The sequence below is a fragment of the Pseudopodoces humilis genome, chromosome 25, assembly GCF_049639895.1.
Source record: "Pseudopodoces humilis isolate 2021_Gansu_Grassland_sample_001 chromosome 25, ASM4963989v1, whole genome shotgun sequence".
Lineage (NCBI taxonomy): Eukaryota > Metazoa > Chordata > Aves > Passeriformes > Paridae > Pseudopodoces > Pseudopodoces humilis.
In genome coordinates this window covers 6,822,298-6,847,000 of record NC_142224.1, presented here as the reverse complement: position 1 = coordinate 6,847,000, position 24,703 = coordinate 6,822,298, and the positions used below count along the sequence as shown (strand labels likewise).

The window sequence follows — 24,703 nt, the reverse complement described above, 5'->3', positions numbered from 1 at the left end:
TTCCTACCTCCTCCTCCATGCCAGACCAAAATACGCTGGTCAAGAATCCACGTATGTGTTTGTCTGACAGAAATTCTGCCTTTCCTGCCTCCAGTCTACAGTGACAAGGACAACACTGGCTAGCCCTCACAGTCCTCCTTGTGTACACAAGCCTCAGATCCCTGATTCTGAAAAGCAGTGGTGACCCTCAGTGTTCACCTGCAGCCACTCTGCACCAAGACACCTCAAGCTGCTCTTACAGTTTAAAGAAAAGAACACGGCACTATGAAATGAGACTCATGGCAGGTCCTTGATTAACCCACAACTGAAGAGCCACAGGCTCTTCCACGCACACCAGCATTGCTAGTGCAAGGCTTCAGAGTCTCTCACCAGAGAAGCGGTGCTGTCTGGGTTCAAATCTTCAAGGCTTAGTACCTTGAAATGGTGTTAAAACTAATAAATAAAATACACAAACGGAACATAAAGTACTGTCATAGCTACAAGTCGTAAGGGGGTGGTGGAAGAGAGAATACCAAATTGAAACCAAACTCCAGCACTTTGGGAACAGGAGTGTGCCTGAGAAGGACAGCGCCGCACGTGACAGCACTGCACCAACCCAGCAAAAGAAGGCTATGTGAAAGCAGTGGCTGGACTGCTACAGGAAAATCTACAGATGCCCAAGTTCCAATGGCACTGTAGTGCAAACCAGTCACTCGCATCAAGGAAAATGATCCTCAGTGACAAACAGTGAGTTCTCTGACATCCGTAGCGCATGGAAGTATAAACAAAGCCACGGTGACATGCAGACAAGGAAAAAAACAAAGGATAAAAGACGTGTCAGAGCTTGGGGACAACAAAGACTCCCAGACCGAAACAGATGTAGAGATTCCTGGTCAGCCAGCTGAACCAACAAGATTTTTTGGATTGATACATGCCCAGTCATATGAGGAATTGGCAGGAAAAACAGCCAAGAGTCCCTCCTGCTAGCACACACTAGCACTTTCAATTACAGCCCTTGGTAACTCTGGTCTTCCCCATCTGTACAAACATGCAAGAAACAGCCACCTATAAATTCTTTATCTGCAGCACACCAAACACGTTCTGGTCGTTGGAAATGGCACATGGCAGCAGTATCAGCAAATCAGGAAGGTTTATCCTTCCAAGAAACACATTTCACCCGTGTCATCAAGAGAACTGCTTTTTCAGTTGGCAGCATCCTGCATAAGGAAGTGCAACAGACACCACCACAGGAGATACCCTTAACAGAAGAGCAGAGCTAGAGAATCCAGTCAGGCCTGGGAAGCAGCTCTTCTGTGAGGTTTTTCCTCCCCTCTGTCACACCTCCTTAACTCAACAACCCACAGGAGAGCAGGAGGTTTCTCTCAAACCAGGCACGTTGGCAGGGCATGAGTGTTTCTCCAAAGAGCATTGTTATAAGGGAACTTCTGGGGATATTACAGATAAAATGTGTACAGGCCAGAAGACCGGACAAATGTTTCTCTAGAAAGACAGTCTCCTCCTGCATAGGGATTCTATTATCCCCTGCACATCTCTTGCTCTCTGCAAATACCTGCTGCAGAAATGCCCTGTTTGAATGGGGTGGATCATGTTTGCAGGAAGAAAGGAAATGCCAAATACAATCCAGAAAGATTCCCTCTACTAAAGGAAACCCACCTGTGACACATGTAAACTCTTGCTTCTTTCTGCCATGTGCCTTCAGGCTCCCCATCAGACTGCCTTTCACTACATTCTTTCCCTTATTCCTTGCCATCCATCCCCAGCACAGTGCTAGTCCTCGGCAGGAGAACCATGACAGCTCGAGACTGGATGCTCGGCAGGTCTGGAAGACAGCCTGGCAGCCCTTTGGCAACATCCCCACCACCCCGAAGAGTAAGGGATCTGCTCTTACAATAGCTGGTATGTGCATTCAGTACAGGACCTTCCCTGTTCAAGAACACAAATGTGGAAGGAGTGAGTCACAGGGTGGCTGCACAGGGTGGCAGAACCGACAGCACTGACCAGGTACTCTTGCAAGGGCTCAGGCCTCTACAAAAGTTTGTGCAGTGGTTAAAGCTTCCTCCTCCTTCTTAGAGACTTCTTCCTTCACCAACACAGCACAGAAAAACACGGGGTCCTCAGTGCTGTCTGAACCAGAGACTGTTCCAATGGCAAAGCCAGATAGAGGACCACAACTCTGACAGCTGACAGCTGTCCTCTGACAGCTCATGAACCAGGAACACATCACCCTGCAGCGCACCTCAGATTACAGCCTCTGCACCAAACACAAGCAATAATAGTGTTTAGATCATCAGTGACTGCATCATTCTCTGCCACTAGAAGAGCTGAGTGAGGCTACATCTCACACTTCTCGACACTGTAGCTAACCCAGTAGTTTCTTGATTTTAACTCTGAAGGTTGCCATTTGAGAGACCTGCCCCTGTTTCCGTGAGGCACCTAATGATGCCAAACACCTAAACACACGGACTCACTTCTGCAGTTCCTGGTACCCCCAGGGGGATTAGCATGCCACCGGGATTTTCTGGGCGAGCACAGTGGGGTGCAGCACGCAGAGAAGGCTAAGCCGAGGCAGCCAAACGGCCTAAGTCCCAGGCTTGCCACCTCCACTTCCCAAATGGCATAAAGCACTCGGGTGTCTTCCCTCAGCCAAGGCTGGAGAGAACTGGACTGCAAGTCACAGATACCATGGAGTGGGAAGACAAGAGACTAGAAAACAATCTCTGAGAAATCTTTCCAATGGGCTTCTCCATCCTTCAGTTCTCACCAGCTGATGTGTTGTCACTACCTTTGGGTTTGGATTTAGACTTGAAGGAGAAGCGTTTGATGAGGCGGTGAGAGAAGCTACCAGCTTTCTTTCTGGCAGTGGAGTTGGCAGTGACATTGGACAAGTCATCGTGCGACTGGCTCAGGCCCACTTCCTTCTGCTTGCTCCTTCTCCGGAAGATGAGCTTGGTACCGCTCCGAAGAAAACTAACTGTAGAGACAGGAAGGAGATGGAAACCACAATAACATCCTGTGCTGGCAAGTTTCAGGGACAATAACATATCCAGCCATTCTCAGATATGCAGCAGCCCTCTTCCGCAGTGAGTGGCAGAAATACACAGCACATTGGCTAATCCCAGCTTCCAAACGCAAGGCAGTGTCTCAGTTCATGACAGACTGCAATACCAACAAGCTGCCTCATTAAACATTCCGTCTCGTGACCCCTCTACGTAAACTTCCTTTTACACAATGTCCTCCCCTCAGTGGAAGCGTGCAGCATTTTAAATGAAAGCCAAGACTCATATGAATGGAAAACAAGCAAGATCAACAGAACCTGAAGACCCTGAGAGGAACATATGAGAGGGAAAAGGCCTCTCAGACCAGTCTTTCTCAAGGGCACGGGGATTAACTTTGTCATCCAGCGCCTGGAACAACTGCCCGTGTTTTCATGACGTGCCCAGTCTGGAGGCACATAATGCCAATGGCTCCTTATGACTCTCACAAGCAGAAGATGGAGATGCCAATTGCTTTCAACCTCAGAAAGACACATCCAAAACCTGCACACTGTATAACACTACAATGGTATTTCCTACAGAGGGGGTTTGCTCTCCATTTTCCCTCTCACTTCCCACCCACTAGCTCTCTCAAGAATCTGGGTTGCACACCATTCTACCCACCGACGTTCAAAAGCGGGGTCTCCACAGCTCAAATCATACCTAGCTGTGACAGGGTACAACTCCTCAGAATTTGTCCCACTCTAATATTCTGAGTAATCAAGATTTTGATTTGCATTTATTTTTGTAAGTCAGCAGCAGAGAAATCCAAGGTGCACCATCCACCTAACTGATAAATGTGTGGGAAGGCCAGGACAGGAGCTAGGTTGGGGCAGCCCACTCCATCATTTAAAAAAAGTGAGTTTGTGTGGACATCTTACAGTACGACAGGTCAGGGGTACTAGCTGCTTTGATAGTAGCAGAGAAGGAAGGAGGGCAATCAAGGCCCATACAATCCACACTGTTGGGCAGCCTCCACGTCCATGCCACAGGTGGCCAAATTCAGAGGATAAATCATTGTTTATGGACATGCACCTGATGTGGAGATCAGGGAGAGAAAAGGCGTTCTCTGCAATACACAGGCTGCACTGGGTTCCCATATAAGAGGGCACAGAAACTTAAAATGCTACAGGAATCAGACACCTACAAATGAAGGCATTTCAAGTCATTCCGGTGGAAAAAACACAAAAGAAAGGCAGGCTTTTCCAGACTCCATCATTTTGCTATGCCAAAAGGTAGCTGCAGACCCCATACTTGGGGGTGGAACCTGGATGTCACTTTGCCCTCGTGGTACAGCTAATGTTATGGGCTCATGTTAGCTACCCTACCTAACAGTTCATCCTTACCTTTGTGATCTTTCAAGCTCCTTGTCTCAAGGGCTCCCGTGGAGCCAGTTTCAGACTCAACATCTTCCACGGATGGTCTTTCAGAGATGTCTGATCGCGTTGTCTCATCCAGCTCCTGACTGTCCCTTTGTCCCAGTGGTGATGCTTCCAGTGGCTGCGACAATTCGGTAAAATCGTGCATCTGGTCAGCTGTGCCCTCTGCCTCAGAGTCCCCATACGCTGTGGCCTCCAGAGATGCAGCATAACCCAGAGAAAGTGCCATTTCGTCTTGAGCAACGGGTACCTAAAGGGGGGTTAGAGGGGCAGACAGACACGAAGACAGGATCAAAAGAATTGCATTCATCTCCCTACTTCCACCTACACCTACATACGCACATGGCCCAGTTCAGATTATCGGTGCTAGATGGCCCCGATGGACAACGGTCACTCTTTGGCTGAAATATACTGGACCGTGGCTTATTATAAAGTGTTCCGCTGCACGTCCCTCACTCCCACAGCCAAGTTCAAGGAGAACTCCTTATAGTCTCCACAAGGTTCAAAACCAGCTATGGCAGCCACATCTCTTTCTGCAGCTGCCCATTGTGAACTCCCACAGGCAGCTGCCCTGCAGACTGGCGAGGTACCTTTTAATGCTCACTGGGAAGCAGCAAAAGGCTTCTGATAAGCCAGTCATCTGTGCTGGAACCTTCCCACACTGGTCCCTACAGGACAGGTTAGTTTCACACACACGTCCCTAAAAACAACCTCCCAGACTGGAAATGCAGCTCCTAACTACCAGAGACCTTGGACACTCCTGAGATGATCAGTGTACTACGTTTTGTTGGTGTCTTCTTAGCAGTCTTGTTATTCGTCTCTGTTAGCTGCCTGATTGCTGTCTCGGCCACCGGATCCAACCCGTTGGGCATATGGCTATCCCCTGAGCACAAGAAAAATACCAATGCTTGGAGAAGCAACCTTCAGCAGAGGCAAAAGGTCGCTTTCTGACCGCAATGCCTGCAATAGGCAACTTACATGCACACGAACATAGCTTCCCCACCCAGAGTTTATGACAGACTTGTCCAAATAATCAAAATGAAGGAAGCTCTGTATAGCTAGCTCTTGGCTTTTTCAGGTACCTGACAAGTTTCATTTCCCACCAGGCATATAATTAAAATACACCCCTGCCCCCCTACCCCCCCCTCCCCAGCCCTCGCTCAATATAGACTTCCAATAGCTTGCTTTGGCAGCAAACTGTCAAAACATCTGCAGTGCTCTGTTCCAGACATGATCAGAGCCCCAAGTGCAGGGTGAGCAAAATTCTTTGGGTCCAGATAGCCTGCAAAGTTCTTGCTGAGCAAGGAAACACTCGTAGTCATTGACTGGACAGTCAAAGGGGAATGTCTTTTATCCCCAACATCACCACCACCAGCCTTCTACCCCCAACTTCACTCAGGCACTTGGACATTCTCTGAAGCAGAAGAGGCGAGTGAGTTCAGGGAGCTGCATTTAGACTGCCACTTTCTAAAACAGGCTAAGGAACACAGTTACTTCAGTAAGAGCCTCAAATTTCCAAGCACTTACGGCTACCGCTGGGCAAGTGGCCGTGAGGACAGCTGGTCTCCAAAAGCACTGTTGTCTTCTTTTCAGTCACTTCCACTTTGGAAGGCGACCTTGATGGTGAATCTTTACAGCAAAAGAGACACCGACATACTGGTAAGTGGAAGCAAAGCTTACACGACTATTCTATCATACTGTGCCCCCTACACACAACCCCACAAAACCTCAAGCGAACATTCAGAGAGCCTGCAAGGCAGCTCTGTAAGGCTTTGACGCAGCAAAGCAGTAAGAAGCCCACTGGGAAAAAATCGGAATCACAGAATGGTTTGGGTTAGAAGGGACCTTTAAGACCACTTAGTTTCAGCCAGACTGCCCTTTGAGCAGGTTGCTCCAAGCCCCATTCAGCCTGGTCCTGAACACTTCCAGGGATGGGGAAACTACAGCTTCCCTGGGCAACCTGTGCCAGTGCCTCAGCACCCCCAGAGGGAAAAACTTCCCAATGGCTAATATAAATCTACTCTCCTTCAGCTTAAAGCCATTCCCCCTTGCCTTATCACTGCATGCCCTTGTAAAAAAATCCCTCTTCAGCACTCCTGTAAGCCCCTTTTAGGTATTGGAAGGCTGCTTGCTATAATGCCTCCCCAGAGCCTTCTCTTTTCTTGCCTAAACAGCTCCAACTCTCTCAGCCTTTCTGCACAGGTTGGTGTTCCAGGTATGTGACCAACTTAGAGGTCCTCCTCTGGACTTACTCCAACAGGTCCATGTCTTTCATGTGTTGGGGGGCCAGTACTCAAGGCGAGTACTCAAGTACTCTCACAAGAGTGGAGCAGAGGGGGAGAATTGCCTCTCTCAACCCGCTGGCCACGCTTCTTTTGATGCAGCCCAGGACGGGGTTGCCTTGCTGGGCTGCAACCCTGTGAAGCAGGCGCACAGCAATACCTCATTCGTGTAATTTTCCAGCCCCACCTCTTGGAATATCCAGCACCACCAGGATGCCAGACCACAAGCAGCAACAACCCCTAGTAAGCCAGGTCAACATGCTTTTGGCTCCACATTCAGTATGTTCAACCTAACTTCTTTAGCAGTGAAGAAACTAGAGAAAGCATGGCTACACACTCAGCCTGACATCACGCAGAGGCTATGTGGTGGCATATGCATTAGACCTCCTACCACCAAAAGGGTGTGCGAGAGGCTCATCCCTCCCTCACCTCCCCCCAGATGCAGAGCTGCGTCAATTCTCCCCCCTTGGGCTACACAAGAGTTTCCAGGCAGCCACAAAGACTCTAGGGGAACAGCAAGGATGCCTGTGTTCCGACCCACGCGCCACAAGCAACACGTAAAGCGTGAACCTGCAATAACCGGATGCGACGGCTAAACGGTTTTGCTGCTGCCTTCATGAGCAGCCATGGGAGTATCGCAGCTAAGTCTGTCCTGCCACAGGAGCCACCTTACAATACACCTGCTGCTGCGCAGCCTCACCCAGTTTGCAGTCTGCCTTGGGCCGGGACTGAATTGTGGTGACAGTAGTCACAATGGTGCCATCAGGCATGATGGTCCGGTCCATCTCCACCTTCTTAGTGGGGGTGATGCTGGTTCGCAGAGATGGGGTGTGTGGAGCATTCAAAGATGCAGGAGACTCCTGGAACAGCAGCTATAAAGAGTAAAGCACTGCTCAGAGAGGCGCTCTTCTTCCCAGATGGAAAGGCAGGCATGTTTGGGCAACAAAAGCTAGGGCTCTGGGCACCACGGAGCCATCCCCAGTACAGTATCAGTTCAATAGCGGGAGGCTCAGGGACCAAGGGTCAGATGACATCCACCCCTCCATGGCATAAGGGTCTGCTAGTCCTCTGTGCCAAGCTCAGGTCCAAACATGCGTGTCTCCAGCTAGAGGCTCACGTTATGAATGCTTCCAGAGTGTGCATGTGTGCAGAGCTTGTGGGGTCATGAGCTCTGCATTACCTCCAATGTAATGGCAGCTTCAGCTGTCAGTGACTGTCCAGCTCCCGGGGCCAGTGAGCAGACCTGTCTCCCAGATGGTTGCTTGCCCAAAGAATCTATCAAAAGCGTGGCATATGCCAGCAGCACATCTGCAAGAAGGAAGAGTAAAAATGGAACACTTCGCATGACCTCAGCACTGTTGCCCTAAGAATTAAACCTTCTAATCTTGTTTTCATAGTTTCTAGCCACTTTCCCAGGAAAGTAACTATAAACATAGATGTTTATACATTCCATTAAAGAAATGTCTTTTGATTAGCGTTTCTCACAACCAGTGTAGTTAGGAAAGCGGTAACCTAACTATCCAATCCCTGGTCGTTGTCAAAAATCTATAACTACGGAAACCACAAAATAAATCACTCTCTTTTTTCTATCACACATTGAGCTGTGTCTGTGTGAATCACTCCGTGTCCAACAGCAACATAGCACCTCGCACATCTCCAAGGTAATCTCTGCTTTAGGGAAGCAGCCCTATGGGCCAACACAGCAGATCCCCACAACTCCGCTAACTCCCAAGTTCAAGAAGGAGAAGGGGCAGGCAGTGCTCCTCCACTCCTCTTTAACAATTCAGGTATCAACTCCCTTTAAAAGGGGACCACTGTGTGGCCTCCATCAAAAATAGATGCTGCAGTTAGTCCCCGACTGAGTACAAAAGTATAGTTAAGAGCCTTATGCAAAGCTCTCCTAACACAAGAGGCAAAATTCCGCATGCCTCTCCCTGCTTCAGAATGCAGACAGGCAGGCCACAGGAACCTCCTGATTCAAAGTCAGCCCCAGACCGTTTCGGTAAAAAGAGAACCCAGAGTTACTTCACCCAGTCACAGAAGCTCACATAAAGCTAAATATGAAAAATCCTTTGCAGAAGTCATCACATGTTGTACCGACAGAGAACTACCATGAGCTTAAAGCACAGTGAGTCCCTTAGGCATTTTTGCCTCCCCATCTTACAACCCAACTAATGGCTGCTCATACTCACTTCCCCCTCCGTCACTGTTCCCCAGCACCTGTAGTTTCAGTTCTTTGCTTCTAGGTCCCAACTCCCTGTTGAAACCAAAGATGGACTGGTATTAGGCACGCCTTTTTAAAATGGCCATGGAGCAAACAACTGCATTCTTTATCTTCCCTCCCTCAAATGTCACACGCCTCATCACTCTCTCCAAAGTTTCAGTAGCATGCACTACCATGGAGGACGTGACCAGAGCACCAAATAACACGAATGAGAACTACCCTGCAGAGCTGTGTAGGGCTGCCAGTGGAAGTTGAGAGGGCAATCCCTCTGGAAGGCTGTTTATGCTACAGCCCCACTGCACCTCCTGCACCTACAATCAGTGTTTCTGCCCATCCAGTTAAAACAGAGTGTTCAGTGAAGCGAGAAATACGTATGTGAGCTGGGGCAAAATGCCAGAATCAGCAGTCCAACACAGGGGGATCACAAATGGACACTGTCCCGTGGTGCAGACTTCACCTCAGCAGCATGCACATCAATTACTGCAGCATGGCAATGTTACCCAGAGATTGTGCCGGTCCACCTATGCTCTGCCAGCCAGAAGGAGAGCAGACACTTACAGAAGGAACTCGTCATTCCATTCCATCTCTCCTGCAGCACCGACACTGCCACCTGCCATTGGCCTTGTCCACTTCTGCTGTGGGGGGCTGTCTAGCTCCGCCACACAGCGTATCTCCCCAGTTCCTGCAACAGAGAGACAGAGGGCACATGTGCACTCATCAACAAGAGGCAGTGTATCATCAGCCACATGGCCCTCTTTTCCATTCAAAAGCACCCAAAACATCCACTCACTCCAATCCTGCCACCTGCATGCTTGGCCCTGTGGGTCAGCAAGGGAGGTTTTCACACTTACCTCCCTTCCCCTGGCAGCCCAAGTTCAGCACTCGAAGATTCCGGAGCAACAGCTTAGAACCCAGAGGGGCTTCTGCTACTCCAGACAGGGACTCTCGAGTCAACTTATTACTGGGTACCTGAGGAATGACAAGAGCAAGACCGATACCTTTATCGTTCACTTGCCAGCAGACAGCAGCAAGACGGATCATCCTTGTATCTATTAAGTAGCTCCTCACACCAACACAGGGGAATACCCGCAAGCATCAAGGAATGCTTGCAGGTATCCAAAGCTACTGACCTCCAGTGGGCCCTCGTGTTATTTCAGATGAGAAGTTTAAGGCAGACAGAAAAGAAGACAGGGAAGAACAAGCTCGCTGGCTACCAGATCGTCAACTGATGATGACAAATCATGGGCCATTCCACACCTGCAAAGGCTGCCCTGGACAGAGCCTTGGTGATCAGAGCAAGGGCAACTGCCAATGGAGAGACGCACACCTCAGGCAGTCCAGCTCTGTAAGCACATGGCTGACAATGAGCATTCAGGAAAAGAAGTGGAAGGAGTTGCCCTTGGGAGCAATTTCTAGCTATCCCTATGAGTCATGTCACAGTACCCAAACTCCTATGACAGAGCAGGCCGAGATTCAGCTGTTGTCCAGAAGTGAAACTCAACCCTTGGTTTCCTCCCTGACCCTCAGCCCTCAGAAGTGTCTTGGGGGCCTGTGTTTGAGGCACAAGAATGACATGAGAAGAGTGACTTACTGCACTGGCTCCAGTTGTGCAGGCCATCAAATTCACCATCATGGCTGGCTTCGTGCTGACAATGGTATCCTCAATCAGATCCTTTATAGTGGACAGATCCGCTCTCCCTTCATCCTTCTCTCCGTAAATCAAGAGGAAATGCAGGAAAGTCATAAAAAAAAAGGACACCTTTACAGCTCCACCTGCCTCTCAAGTCTCTAATATGCTACACAGTCATTCTCCCAGTAATAACCTCCTAGATACTCTTCCCATATTCCATACCCATCCTCCTCGGTGCTTAAAGCTTCTGTGTAGCAGCTCAGGCAAACGCAAGCTTTCTAAATGTGACAAACTAAGCCTCTACTTCTGTACTTTATCTAGTGTAAATTTTTACAATACAGCTTTTATAGTCTGTCACATGCTCACTACCTCAGGAGATAGTGCCACCACACTTTTGGGAAAACAGCCGAATTCCTGTATCTACTCAGGATAAAGTAACAAAGGTGTCAATAAAACAACGAATCTACCAACCTATTTGGATCACGGATGTGCAAGCACATCCACATTCTGTTCAGTAAACCTCTAACCCAGGGATTCCCCACATTAATCTCTTAAATCTTAATTAATTGCTTCTAAAAAACCCAACCAAACTTAACCAACATAACCAAGCTAACACAACAACAAAAAGCAAACACCACCTCACACAAAAAAAGAGTGGCAGCTTGTTTTGCAGCTCTATGTCTGACAACGGCAGGAGGAACCTACATAGAAAGCCTTCAATAGATACTGGTACCACCTCAGTCCTCTTGAGGATGCTGTTTTGACACAGCTGAGCTAGTATGGATTCCAGGATGAAAGAATCCCCTCCACTGCCTTAAAGGGCCATGGCAGTGAGTTGCCAACCCTTGTCCTCCACAGCAACCTGCCTTCTAGCTGTTTCTGCTCCTTACTCCCTTCCTCCACTCACGGTCAGCCTCTCACTGTTGGCCACTCACCTCAGGAAGCTCAAGTCGCGGAAGAACCAAAAGGTCCAAGTCTGGTCTGTCTTTGAATGTCCATGACACTAGGAGACCCTCATTCTGTATCTCCTCCAAGTGGATCTCCACCTGGCCCAGAACAAATATCCACAGTTGGAAACAGTTTCTGTTTATACTAGGTGATTTTTGCCCCATTCCAAATTCAGCGACTGAAAGGCCCTCAAGCCAGTGCAACAGTAAAAACCAGAACATAAGAACACAAGTACTCCCAGACTGACAGGATGAAGCAGCTGCAGAAGCCTCAATGCTCTATAGTGATATCTGGCTTCCTCACTGCTGTTGGATGCCCAGGCACCACCAGAGAGAAAAATGATCTGTTATTTCTTTGACTGAAGAAAAAGCCTACAGTACAATCCAAAAGTGCCCAACTGGACACCAAGACATAGGATATTTACTGAGCTACATACATCAATTAGCTATTGTCAAATGTAAGCACAACTATTTATAAGTTAGCAATGCATCTCTAGGAGATAATCCTCAGGCTGAAGACCCATTCGGGTCACCATTAGGCTGCAACAACAAACCAGACTGTACACCATCCTGTAGTTTAGGTGAAGTTAAAAAGTTGCACGCCCATGTGTCCATAAAAGCATCATTAAAAATAATGCATAAATAAATAAGAAATAAATAAAATTAATGCATAAAATAAAAGCATCATAAAAGCATGTGACAGACAGAGGCAGAGCCACACAGGAACTGAACCGAATTGACCGTAGAGCACTACTAAAACCTGGGTAAGGAAATTCAACATAGTTCTCAATTGCCAGGTTGACATTTACCAACAACACAGAAGGTCATCGGACAAAAGCAACAGATATGAGACACAGCGGTCATGTAAGAAACCAAAAGGAGGTGTGCAGAATAGACAGGGCACAATTGGGAACACAGTACTTGAAGTATTCCAGAACACAGGCAGGCATGCGGTAATCTATCCAGCATTTCATAAAGCAGCGGCAGCAAGACCTCAATTAGAATACCACACGCAACTCCTTAAATGAACAATCAACCCAAAACTTCACCAGGCGCAGACAAGGAGACCTAGAAAATGCCAGTAAGTAGAGGAGCAATCGGACGAGATGTGAAAAAGGGGACCTCTCAGAGATGAAAAGCAACTGCAGTTGCCCAGAACTAGATTGGCAGCAGGCACACTACATGCTAAAGAGAGAGGAGGTCTCTGGAGCTCTGGATCTCTGGAGGAGATGACTACAGAACAGAGGTACAAAATCAAACTAGAATGACCTGATAAAAGTAGGCTGAAAATTTTCATAAAGCTTCTGAGAGCAAAAGAGTTCCAGAAGAAGCTTCAAACTGCCTGCAACAGCATGGGATTGGTTTCTGCTACCGCTGAGTTACTTCTAATTTTGCCGTGTCTATTTTTTCAATTTTTTTTTTTTTTTTGGTGCATATATGAGCACACTGCCTCCAAGCAAAGTATCATCTCCAGTGTTACGTCCTTCATCATGATGGAAACAAAACCACATTCCAGAGAATCAAATCCAGCCGGAAAGTAACTATGGAGTTACCACCCATTGTGATTTCAGAGCTTTTTTGCTGGGAGAAGCATCTCTGATATTCAATGCCCAGAAAAAGCTGTGTTGTGCTCCGGTGAATGTAATGAGGGGAACTGACAAGCCCATAGATTTCTTTTTCACACCCACTACCAGGACACCACACTTTCATATATCCACAGGACATACCTTTCCCCTTCCATTATGCCACAAGAGGAATTGAATTCTCTGGACTTCCCACTTCTTAAATACCCCCTTCAAAGCCAGTATAGAATGCTGCCATGTCTCAAAACTCTCTAGGATTTCTTACAGCTATGTTTCATAGCCAAAATCCGCAGATGAAGACTCTGAAGACAAGACTCGGCACGCAGATGGGGAATATTTGCCACCTCACCAAATGTTAGTGACTGCACACTGCTTCTTCCAGCCCAGCAAGGCCTTTATTTGTACTGAATCAGGTCCTCCTTCCTGAATCAGTGTGGGACTAGGTGGAGGAGTAAGGTCAATGTCTAACTTCTTATAACCTTTACCTGAGCCTGCAGCACAGCCAAAGTGACATGATACGTGTCCACAGAAACAGCAACTGGGGACTGCTGAGTAACAGAGACAGGGAATTTCACAGCTTCAGCTGACAGATGGCAGCACAGCACCTAAAAAGAAAAGATGAATTTACGTCCTGGCAAGAGGCAGCTATGTTATTCTCACCAAGTTCCACAATGCAAACCTGACACTTTCAGACCCTGTGCTGTGACAAGAGCTCTCTTCTGCTCTCCACAGCAGGACTCTGTTTGGGTTTGGCATTCATACACCCTGGCTCCACCAACGCAACTTCCCTCACAGAGCTCACCGATGTGCACCTCCAGAGCCTCCAAACAGGAGACAGGCTTCCAAACTCCTTCAAACAGACCTCACCCAAAACCTGCTTGGCTCCACCACCTCCATCACGAAAGCCTCAGCAGCCTCTGTAGAACACACCACCAATGGAGAAACGCCACACTGTACATTCAGAACAGCAAAGCCTTACCATGCTGTGGTCCAACTGTCCCTTGCATGTCACACAACTTATATTTGTGGCTTGTGGTAACTGAGGACCCTCTTCAAATATGATCTGCACTGAACTCTGCAAAGAGAAAACTCTGTTAGTTCCCAGAGCCACCCAATGTCAGGTTCCACAGACACTCCAGTCTATTTTCACAAACCAGCACCCAGAACTATCGCACACTGTAATTCTACCCACCTCAGCTTGTCCATACAGAGAACGGAAACAAGGTGTCCAGTTAAAGCTTGAATTCACAAGCAGATATAAGCACCTCCCAGAAAAGCCAAATCTCACCCAGAATCTCACATAAGACAAAGTCCTCCTGGACAACTTCCAGACCTCGCTTCAGAAAACAGCTTTTAGACCCAGCAACTCACTGAGGCAGTGCTGCTTTCTGAGCAGACATGCCCCAGACAAGGAGCAGCTGCAGCAGAAACTGAAGTGTGGCCCTCCAGGGGCCTCCATGCCAATTCAGCCACCAGCTAATCTTCCCTTTACAGGAGTCCTAAATTCTGGAACTTACACATTCTGGTCATTTTGTGAGAATCTCAGTAATTCAACACATGGCAGAAAAGTATGGCGTATCACATTTGGGAAACTGGCAGCACTTTGACATGATGACTATTGCATTGTGATAAGAGGGGCATGGAAGCAGAGGGCGAGTTTCTACAGGGGAATTGGGGAAGCACTAAGCCCAATGGCAGAAGACACTTCACACTGAATCCAGTCTAGAGTTTGCCACTGTGAAAAAGGGAGATGCTTTTCCTATCTTGCTGGAAAACTCAAACACAAGTTTGCATCATATTCTTCAAGACTTTAATTGCTTTGTCTTCAAATATGTTAGCTTCATGCTAACCTTTTTTAGCTCTTGATTTTCCTATACAACCTAACAGAAAGGTAACCCCTTCCCACTCACACGACAGAAAAAAAACCGAGATCACAATAGACCTCGGACTGTTTTGGACCACTGTTTCTGTGGGCATTAAGTCCCTGCCTTGCAGGTAACACAAGCTATAATGCAATTATTTCCACATGGAATCATCAAGGCATACTGTCCTTCGTGAACTTCAAAACTACAGCTAATACAATGGCAATACTGGGAGATTAAAGAAAATAAATATCAGAACATTTCGAAGAGCTTGCTGTGAAACATCAGAGTGACTACAGTGTTGCCCCAACCCGCATTAAACGACGCGTGGTAACCCGCTCCGCTCCCTCCGCGCTCGCGCACCGCAGCGCACTCCCGCGCAGGCCGCGCTGAGCCGTCCGCACGGCTCCTGCTGTCTAAGGGCTCCTCCGGCCGGAGCGCCCTGCGGGGAAGGGCTGTCCCGACCCCGCGAACGAAGAGCAGGCAGGTGGGCCCGCCTCAGCTCGCTGCCGCTCCCCGCGCGCCCCAGCTCGTGCCCTGCCGTACCCCGTGCCGGCGCGCCTGGCTGTTGAGAGCTCGCACCCAAGCTCGCTGCCACTGCTGCCGTAGAGACCTGAGGGCGAGAAGCGCCGCGAGCAGCGCCCGGGCTCCGGCCTCCTCCGCCGCCGGTCCGCGACGCCGTAGCGCTCGCAGGGCCGTAGAACGCCAGTACTGCAGCAGCCAGGCCGCCACGGTGAGCAGCGAGGCGGCGAAGAGCAGCACCAGCGCGGCCCAGCCCAGGTCCGGCCCCATGGCACGGCGCGCGGGGCTCACGGCGGCGCGGCGGGCATGGCGGGCGGGCTGCGGCGCTGCCCCGCTGGCAACACCGGGTGCACGTGGCCCCGCCGCAGCCCCGCGGCACCGCACGCGCACCCGTCGCCGCCGCCTCTTTCCTTCCGGCGCGGCGGAGCACGCGCGCCTCCCGCGGCCCGGCGGAACCGCCCAAGCCGCTCCGCGCCGTGCCTGCGGGAGGGCTGTGGTACCCGGTCTGAACGGCAGGGGAACCTCACGGCTGCTGCCGGAGCCTTCTCTTCTGGGGGGCTGAAATAGCAAAAGAGCCGCGATTTGAAAACCCAGCTCCCCACCGAGCTTTCCCGAGCTCCGATTAACGACGCTTTTCTCCTCACATCACGCTCTTTTCTGCCGGGAGTCATTGCCCTGTTCCCAGCAGGCACGCAGGACACACCAGCAAGGCGGAACCTTTCCGTTCGTCTGCTCCCGATTGCGCCACTCTCAAGCAACACGAATTTTGATCACCTCCCGACAGTCACAAACCAAAGTAGCAGCGGCCTCTGGCCAGACATGCTCCCCTGCACCTCTGTGCTGTGCTTTCCTCCCCGGCAGTACCATGTGCCTGCCTCAAAGTTTATTTAAAGTTTACAAGATCGCTTTTGCATACGTTCAACTGACAGCAGAGCAGAGTAGGCCTCTCAACACAGCAGCAGCTCCCCAGGCGGCCAAAAAGCCATCAGAAAAATCAGATAAAGCCATCAAAACCTATTTCAGGTTGCCATACAGGTTCAGGGCACGTAAAAGTTCTTGCTGCTACCTAACTTCCTGCTCCGTCTCCCTTCTGCTCATCGACTCACACCTTTGTGAACATAACAGTGAATAAACATTGAGCCTATCCTGCCTTCCCCTCCCCACCGCCCAAAAAATGCCCCGAGGGCCCAACAGCAGTTACAGATTCCCTGACAATCAAAAATCTCCAGTAAGGTATTTTACTGAATTTTGCCGACATCTGAGGAAGCACGTGGGGAAACGAACCCGACGGCCGCTCGCTTTTCCGCTCGCGCATTCTGCACTTCGGCAACATGCCTCGCCGCCCCGCCGGCCGGCGGTGACCGCGCTGGCCGCGGCTCGCCCGCGGCCACACACAAGCGCCGCTCCCCAGAGCCAGGCAAAAAAGCTGTTCCGGCTGGGAGCCGTCGGTCATTCAGCACCGCCCGGTCCCACCCGCCCGCCCTCCGCTGCGGTTCATCCGCTCCCCGCGTGAGAGGAAGTGACGTACCTCTAAAACGAGCGGGGAAAGGGGGGACTAAGGTGGCCATGGCGGTTGCGGGCACTGCGGGGCGGAGTCCGTGGCGGGGCTGTCCCTGGGCGAGTGCTGCTCCCGGCGCAGTTTCGGAGGAGCGCCGCGGAGGAGGAGGAGCGCCGCGGACCTTAGCGCCGGCGACAGGCGCCTCCACACGGCCCTTTACGCGGCTGAAACCGCTACCGATCCTGGCGGTCGTGCGAGCAGAGCTCCGTGCCTGCGGGAATCTCATGCCAGTGCTAAAGATGGCGCCCCCGATACGCCGCGGGGGCCCCGCGCATCCGGCGCCGTCCGAGTAGCGCCCGGCCGGGAAGGGCAGCGCCCCCGTCCGGCCTCGCTCCGCGCCCTTGGCAGGGGCAGCGCCCGCCGTGGCCATGGCGGCCTGGCCTGCCGTGCCCCTCCTCATCAACCTCGGCGGGTCGCTGCTGGGCTTTGCGGCCACGCTCACGCTGATCCCGGCCTTCACACAACACTTCCTCGCCGCGCGGCTCTTCGGGGAAGACCTCAACAAGACCTCAAGGCGGCCCGTGTGAGTAGCGCTGCCCCCCGGTGCTGCCCCGCGGGGCCGGCCCGGGCAAGGCTGACTGCCCCCGCTCTACCTTCCAGCCCCGAAGCACAGGGCGTGATCAGCGGTGCCGTGTTCCTGATCATCCTCTTCTGTTTCATCCCCGTGCCCTTCCTGAGATGTTTTGTGGAGGAGCAGTGCGCGGCCTTTCCTCACGATGAGGTGAGGCTCGTCTGGTGCTGCAAGCGTGGCAGGCAGGGGCAGGGAGTGGCCACCGGTGACCGGGGTCCTGTTCTCTGTCCTGCAGTTCGTGGAGCTCATCGGTTCGCTCCTTGCCATCTGCTGCATGATTTTCCTGGGCTTTGCAGATGATGTTCTGAACCTGCGCTGGCGCCACAAGTTGCTTCTTCCTACCATGGCTTCTCTCCCACTGCTCATGGTTTACTTCACCAACTTTGGGAACACGACCATTGTGGTGCCTAAGCCCTTCCGGCTGCTGCTGGGCATGCATTTGGACCTGGGTAAGTTATGAATCAACAGAAACAGTCATCCACAAGGAGTCAGTGGAAGGGATCACATGAAGCACTTTGTGCTGCAGAGGGAGCGGACTAAGGATTTGCTTAAGTAACCAGTAAGAGAATGGCACTCCACCCACTAAACATTAGGCCGGAAAGAAACCCAGCATACATTCAGCTGTGCATAGACAGGCACCAATCATTTTCCCATGAACCTGGCAATACAGGTGAGTACTGGGGCACACAGCACATGGCTGACAACACCGGGAAGTTAGAAAGACAGAAAGGGCACTACAGCTGGCTGCCATGTCACAGCAGTTTGCCGCAGTCACAGTGCTGTACATACACGTACACTTGATGGCTAACTCTTAAGAGAGGAAGCAGTCTACTATGTGAGAGAGGAAGCTACCACTCTCAAAACTCACTGAGATTGTTAGGTAATAGGTTGTTGTATAAAGCAGGAAGCGCGCACTTCAGTGAATTGGTCTAGGGCCTGCTTTGCCTCCAAATACTATATCATTTGGCTTGCTCTGATCTGCAGGTATCCTCTACTACGTGTACATGGGTATGCTAGCAGTGTTCTGCACTAATGCCATCAACATACTCGCTGGAATTAATGGAATTGAAGCAGGACAGTCACTGGTGATAGCTGCTTCCATTATCATATTCAATATTGTAGAGCTAAACGGTAAGGAAAATAACAAACATTTGTGGGCACAAAAAGCAAAGGGAGATTGAATTCTAGTTTTCAGTAGCTGTTATTACTAAAAATGAACCATCTTGTTGAATCACAAACACATGTTTTTCTTTTTTCTATAGGGGATTATCAAGATGATCATATTTTTTCTCTCTACTTCATGATTCCCTTTTTTTTTACCACGCTGGGCCTATTTTACCACAACTGGTAAGAGGATAGACATTCAGAATTTGTTTGGAAGCATCCTTTCCCTCTAGTTTCTCCCTTTTTCAACAAACAAAACCACTTAACAATGTGCAGGTGGAACACTGGAGCGTAGAGAGGCTTCTTGCCAGAACCAAGAATACAAAGCATCAATGGAGCTGTAGCTTTTCTTTGTATTAGAACAATTGCAGTCACACCAGTTCACCCAAACACACAGGATACGCTCTCTCCTGTGCCTCACTGGCTGTCTTTTCATACCATATTCTCCACAAGTCAGATGGTGGGTGCCAGTCCTGCAGTTCTTAGAATAAATACCTACAATTGTTTTTACTGTGTAGATCTGCTGCAGATACCCATTGACCTCTAACCTGCAATGTGGGCATACACTCAGTAGTTATAAACAGTCATTTTCGTGGCAACGGCAGTCATGTCAGACCTTTGCTTTTCTGCTCCATGGATTGCAGGTACCCATCTCGAGTATTTGTTGGGGACACCTTCTGCTACTTTGCTGGCATGACCTTTGCTGTGGTGGGGATCTTGGGACACTTCAGCAAAACAATGCTGCTTTTTTTCATCCCACAAGTACTCAACTTCCTCTATTCACTGCCTCAACTCTTCCACACCATTCCTTGTCCCCGTCACCGGCTACCGAGGTAATGTACCCAGTGACCTATAGAGGTACTACAGGTTATGTCTTTTACCTCCAACACCAGCTGAGAAAGGTGGTGGAAAGTGCTCTTTTTAAAAGCCATCAAAATATGTTTTCTCTTTAAAAGACAGCAGCTCACTCTGTCAGCTACAGTCAGATTATACAGTAGAGGTTTCTCAAAGAAGTGAACATTTCTGACCAGTCCACCCCTCAGATACAGAATGATTTTTAACATCATGATTCTGACCTACAAGATCGAGAGAAATTGACACAGGCTTCTTTTAATGCTGCGGCAGTGGGATCTGCTAAGATTTCATAGTAGCAAGCATTTTGTAGCACTGTGCCACATCAGCAATTATCTCCGCAGATGTTAGATACTTCTATTTTATTCTTTAAACTACATAGCATATATTGGGGCTACAGTGGAAAGGAGTCTTCTCTGCCCCACTTGAGGAGCTAGATACCAGCAGCTGTTGTTAAGTACATCAAGTTATTCCTGTTTCTTCCACCACTGGATTTCTTTCTCAGCTGTGATTCTAAGTCTGCTCACAAAGTGATCTATCTCTTTTTTTTTTATTATTTTAAATGTTTCTTTTAGGCTTAATCCTGATACAGGGAAGTTGGAGATGAGCTACTCCAAATTCAAAACTAAAAGCCTCTCTGCCCTGGGAACAAACATTCTGAAGGTAATATGTGGAAAACATTCAAAATTCAGATGCATTTTGAGGCAGTCATCAAGTGCAACAGAAACAGGATGGGAGAAAATGCAGAACTTTTGGATTCAGTAGTTATTGACTGGCTCAGATCTGGAAGAAAGGCTGTTACCATCCCTCACAGTCACTCTATTGTGTTAATAATTGTTCTTTCAGAATAATCACACACAGAAGTGCCCCAGGACCATCATATCCCTGTCATGTCTTTTCAGAAAGAGCATAACCAGGATTTCAGGGCTGGTACAGCAAACGGTTCTTGAGCAAGACTAGCTAGTGAACACCAAACATACCTGGTAAAATAGTGTGCAATATTTCTTTCCTCAGGTAGTCAAGATCTTGCACTTAGTAGATGTGAGGAGTGGAACAGATGAAGATGGTGAATACACGGAATGCAGTAATATGACACTTATTAATTTTGTCATAAAGCTGATCGGACCCACCCACGAGCGAAATCTCACTCTCCTGTTGCTACTCATTCAGGTCAGACAAAGGGTTCCTCCGGTAGAAAGATTTACTCTGCAATAGAAACAGATCCAAGCCAGTCTCAAGAGTTTTAAGGGGAAAGGGGAAAGTAAGATAGCATGCTCTTCACATAAGTTGAGCTGTGAAGCTTGGGGAGAATAAGAGGCTTACACACCTCAAGGAGGAAAGAAATTGACACAGACCTCCCTGTTCACTGAGAGCTTATAATAAAAAGTCAGAAGGTTAGCTTAACATTCACAAGGCACGAGTCATTGGTTACAAGAAAAACCTGAGCACAGCAGAGTGCCTTGTCACTGACTAAAAACAGCCTTTTGGTATGTTGCTGTTTTTCAGTAATACCAAATAACAGTCTCAGAGTTACCTCTGGCAAGTAGACTTGTGTAAGTGTGGCACATGGCTTAGTGGTCCCTCAGTCTGAGGAGCGTGCGGGAGCATTTTGAAGCCACTTGTAGCACAAGGATATGTTTCACAGATCCTGCCACTACCTCTATTCAGCATGTGAATTCTCAAACATAGTGTAGTAAAAACACCGCGTTTCGAAAGGCCTGCATTGGTTAACTGCCCACAATAAAATCCTTCTTTTCATCTTCAGATTTAAGATAAGGGATTCTTATTAGGAAAGAGTCACTTAGCCAGATTTTGATTTGGGAGGAAGGATTTTCAACGGAAGCCTGTTGAGGGCTCAGGCAGATGACGTCGGGGATGGGAGAAGACAGGAAGTACATAGCACTTACCTTGATCCCAGTCACCACAGAGAAGTGACAGCACCTTATTGTAGGGATGCTGAATTTCAGCTTTGACATAAGGTATTTTCCATTACAAATATTTTATTATAATATAGGCTCCTTAAGGGAGAAAGAGTTACAAATGTTTATCTCATCCACCTGTTCTTAGAATGTGACTGTGTGCAGGCACATGAAGAAATCTCCCACCGATACCTAAAATCCTCAAAGAGACAAGGTCTTTGGATAGACTTCTGCCATTTATCTTCCTATACATAAAAAAAAGTAGCCTTTTTGTTGCCGTTTTATGAAATGAGGCATGCTGGAAAGCTTAGCAAATCCATTTGGAAAGGAGAAATCCGATAGCCTGTAAACCATTCAACAATATAATGTTTCTGTTACGTGTCTGATTTTTACCTAGGTCCTTGGCAGCACGATTGCATTTTCGATCCGGTACCAACTAGTGCGCTTGTTTTATGATGTCTGACTGGACTGTCAGGAGCAAGGGAAAGAGTTCTACCTGCCAGTCCATTTTCTCCACTTGCTTGACCAAATGATTCAACTGATCTTACTCCCAACGCTCTGAGAATCTCAGAATACCTGTCAAAATGCAAGCAACTGCTTTGCGTGGGCTAGTTTTGAACTGGAATGTTTTTTGTGCACCAAAGGCTTTTGTCCAGTTCTGTGATGGAAAAGATTCACTGCTACTTGGACATCATTGTTACTAGGAATACCTTTTAGAGGGGAAGCAAATGTCAGCACTCAGGGAAAGTGGGAAAGTTGGAATCTCTATACATCTAACAAAGACATTACTGCTCACTAAGAGAGAAAACAGCAACTTTAATTTCTGTGAGCAGAATGAGTAAACGAGACTCCATGCCTAGCTTCTCCAATCCTGTTTTTGGTCCATGGACATAGAATGACACGTTATAACCCATACTCAAAACTCAGAGCGCTCCGAGAATAAAATAATTCATGGTACCCTTTCCCCTGCAGTGCTTTGCTTCAGCAATACTGACACGCAGTGAAACTAGGTTATGTGACCCATCTCTACCTATCGACCCTGTTAGGCAGCTGATCATTTCTGCAGTAAACTCCCTCCATTTTTATGGCTATTGAGAATGTTCCTGCTGATGAACTTTTAATTCTGAATACCTTTATTGTCTCACTTCCTCCCTGGAAGAGGACATGTCTGGAATAGGCTAGCAGAGTAAGGATCACCATGTCCTTGTCTTAATAGGGTATCAGTAAGACCCTTAGATTAACGTGGAACTAAGACCCTGCTGACTACCAATCCCTTTTCCTCAAATACAAATAATTATTTATATAGCAGTATTTAGCACCATAGTTCAACATAGAATTGCTCCCTACCTGACAGAAAAACAGAACAGCCATTGGAGTACCAGGTTACAGTCTTTGCAAGAGTAATGGTAGTGAAAGTGAAATAATGCAACAGCAGAAACAGGGATGCAGAGGTGGGTGAAATAGAAATTGCCAGGTCCAGTACCCTAACAGATGCGAGGGTACTGCCCCTCTGCACACCTAAGTCCAGCTAGTAGAAAGGCTTGGAACGTATTACCAGAAGCCCGTGTCCAGCGGCACCGATCCACACAGAAAACACACAGCACTCAATGAATGGTATGAGTGGCCGAATCCTCTTCCTCCTCTCCAGCTGATCAGTTTGTAAGTCTACTAGTACAGTATATCCATAAACACATACAGTATGAAGCCATTCAGTACCTGGCCTTAAACAGTCTGTCCAGTAAATAGCAGCTGTATTTTCTGGCACCAGGGCATATGAACAGAGAAATTAATCTCTCTGCTAGCTGATCTAGCAATATGGCCTTCCAAGAGGTACCTCTCAGGCAGCCACCCCATTTTCCCCAGTAAGCTAGCTTAGCCCTCCCTCCAGTAAGCATCCTGCTGACTCTGACCTCTCCCATATCTGGTCCTGGGCTCCAAATTCCATTATCCTACCTGCTCTCTAGTCTGGCTCATTCACTAGGGATCACACACACTCGCATGCCACCTAGCCCTGGCCCCTCCCTGCATGTGCTGAAGTCTTCCCATTTGCTGGAACCACTAGCTGTGTCCCAGTGCCAGTTGCTGGCACTTAGACCTCCAGAGGGACATAGTGTAGACGGTCAGCTCGCTCTGGGGCAAAAAAACCACGTTGGGTTAAGTAAGCCAGCAGAGACTGTATTCTCACAGATCAGCAACATTTTAAAACGTTACCACTTTCTCATCTTTTTTTTTTTTTTTTTTTCCTTCAATGTTCCCATTTTTTTTCCCTCTATGCCTCTTTGACTGCTCCCTCTCCTTTGGTGCTTCTCTTATTATACCCATATTATAAGCCCATAATATGTATCACACATTCCCACAATTCCCTAAAAAGCATCTCATGGTAGGTTTTTTCACATCACTAAATGCTCTTCCCCCCATGTGCCACCCTAAGGCAAATGCCCCTACAGACAGGGATACCTGTAAGTCTGTAGGCATACTAGGAACCGCTCTACTCCACTCTAGACGGAAGCTAGGCCCCGACAACGGGCCGGGCCCAGGGGCTGACTCCACCCCTCAGAAAGCGCCGCGCGCGCCCGGACAGGCGGCGGGAAGTGCTGCGCGGGGTCGGTAACTCCCTCCCAGCGGGCGGGTCGGCACCGCGTACTCGCGGCTTCGCTCGCTGATTGGCCGGGCCCCGTGGCCAACGCATTCAGAGCGAGCGCGTCGGTATCACACAAGCGACCAGTCAGCAAAAAGCTTCTTCCGGTAGACGCACCAATAGCGAGGGGCGGTGGTGCCGTCCAATGAGCTGGACGCTACTTGGCGGGAAGTTATAAAAAATTCCAGGCGCGGCACCTCCGGTCCCAGCGCTTCAGCAGCGGAAAGGCACGCTGCAGTCGGCAGGGGGAGGAGCAGCAGTAAGGCCCGCGCTAAGGCCAAGTCTCACTCGTCCCGGGCTGGACTGCAGTTCCCGGCAGGGCGCGTTTACTGGCTGCTGAGGCGCGGGCACTACTCGGAGCGGGTGGGGACCACTTCGCTCGTACATCTGGCGGCCGTGCTCGAGTAGCTGACCGCTGAGATCCTGGAGCTCGCATGCAACGCGGCACGCGTAAACAAGGAGCTGCGAATCAATCCCCGTCACATACAGCTAGCGGTGCGCAATGAAGAGGAGCTCAACAAGCTGCTGGGCAGCGTTACC

General features: G+C 49.1%; 2 protein-coding genes across 5 annotated transcripts; one reads left to right on the top strand and one right to left on the bottom strand.

Annotated features, from left to right (window-relative positions):
- Positions 1-6: 6 nt before the first annotated feature.
- On the bottom strand, positions 7-24,036 carry C2CD2L (C2CD2 like). 4 transcript variants are annotated; one of them, XM_088066754.1, is made up of 14 exons: positions 23,983-24,036; positions 14,057-14,152; positions 13,563-13,682; positions 11,483-11,593; positions 10,509-10,625; positions 9,769-9,886; positions 9,476-9,599; positions 8,886-8,950; positions 7,874-8,001; positions 7,394-7,565; positions 5,939-6,040; positions 5,161-5,294; positions 4,379-4,661; positions 7-2,971 (listed from the first exon to the last, which is right to left on the bottom strand). In XM_088066754.1, the coding sequence occupies exons 1-14, from the start codon at positions 23,998-24,000 to the stop codon at positions 2,751-2,753; spliced, it is 1,809 nt and encodes a 602-aa protein (XP_087922880.1). In that variant the 5' UTR covers positions 24,001-24,036; the 3' UTR covers positions 7-2,750. The 4 variants fall into 4 exon arrangements, with proteins under 4 accessions (XP_087922880.1, XP_014115332.1, XP_005531163.1 ...); XM_014259857.2 differs by lacking the exon at positions 23,983-24,036 and adding an exon at positions 16,990-17,115; XM_005531106.3 differs by lacking the exon at positions 23,983-24,036 and adding an exon at positions 15,486-15,788.
- On the top strand, positions 17,350-22,487 carry DPAGT1 (dolichyl-phosphate N-acetylglucosaminephosphotransferase 1). Its single transcript, XM_005531105.3, has 9 exons — positions 17,350-17,542; positions 17,620-17,740; positions 17,826-18,039; positions 18,575-18,721; positions 18,853-18,937; positions 19,399-19,587; positions 20,182-20,269; positions 20,621-20,776; positions 21,923-22,487. Exons 1-9 carry the CDS (start codon positions 17,388-17,390, stop codon positions 21,986-21,988), a joined length of 1,221 nt encoding a protein of 406 aa, XP_005531162.1. The 5' UTR covers positions 17,350-17,387; the 3' UTR covers positions 21,989-22,487.
- Positions 24,037-24,703: the final 667 nt, after the last annotated feature.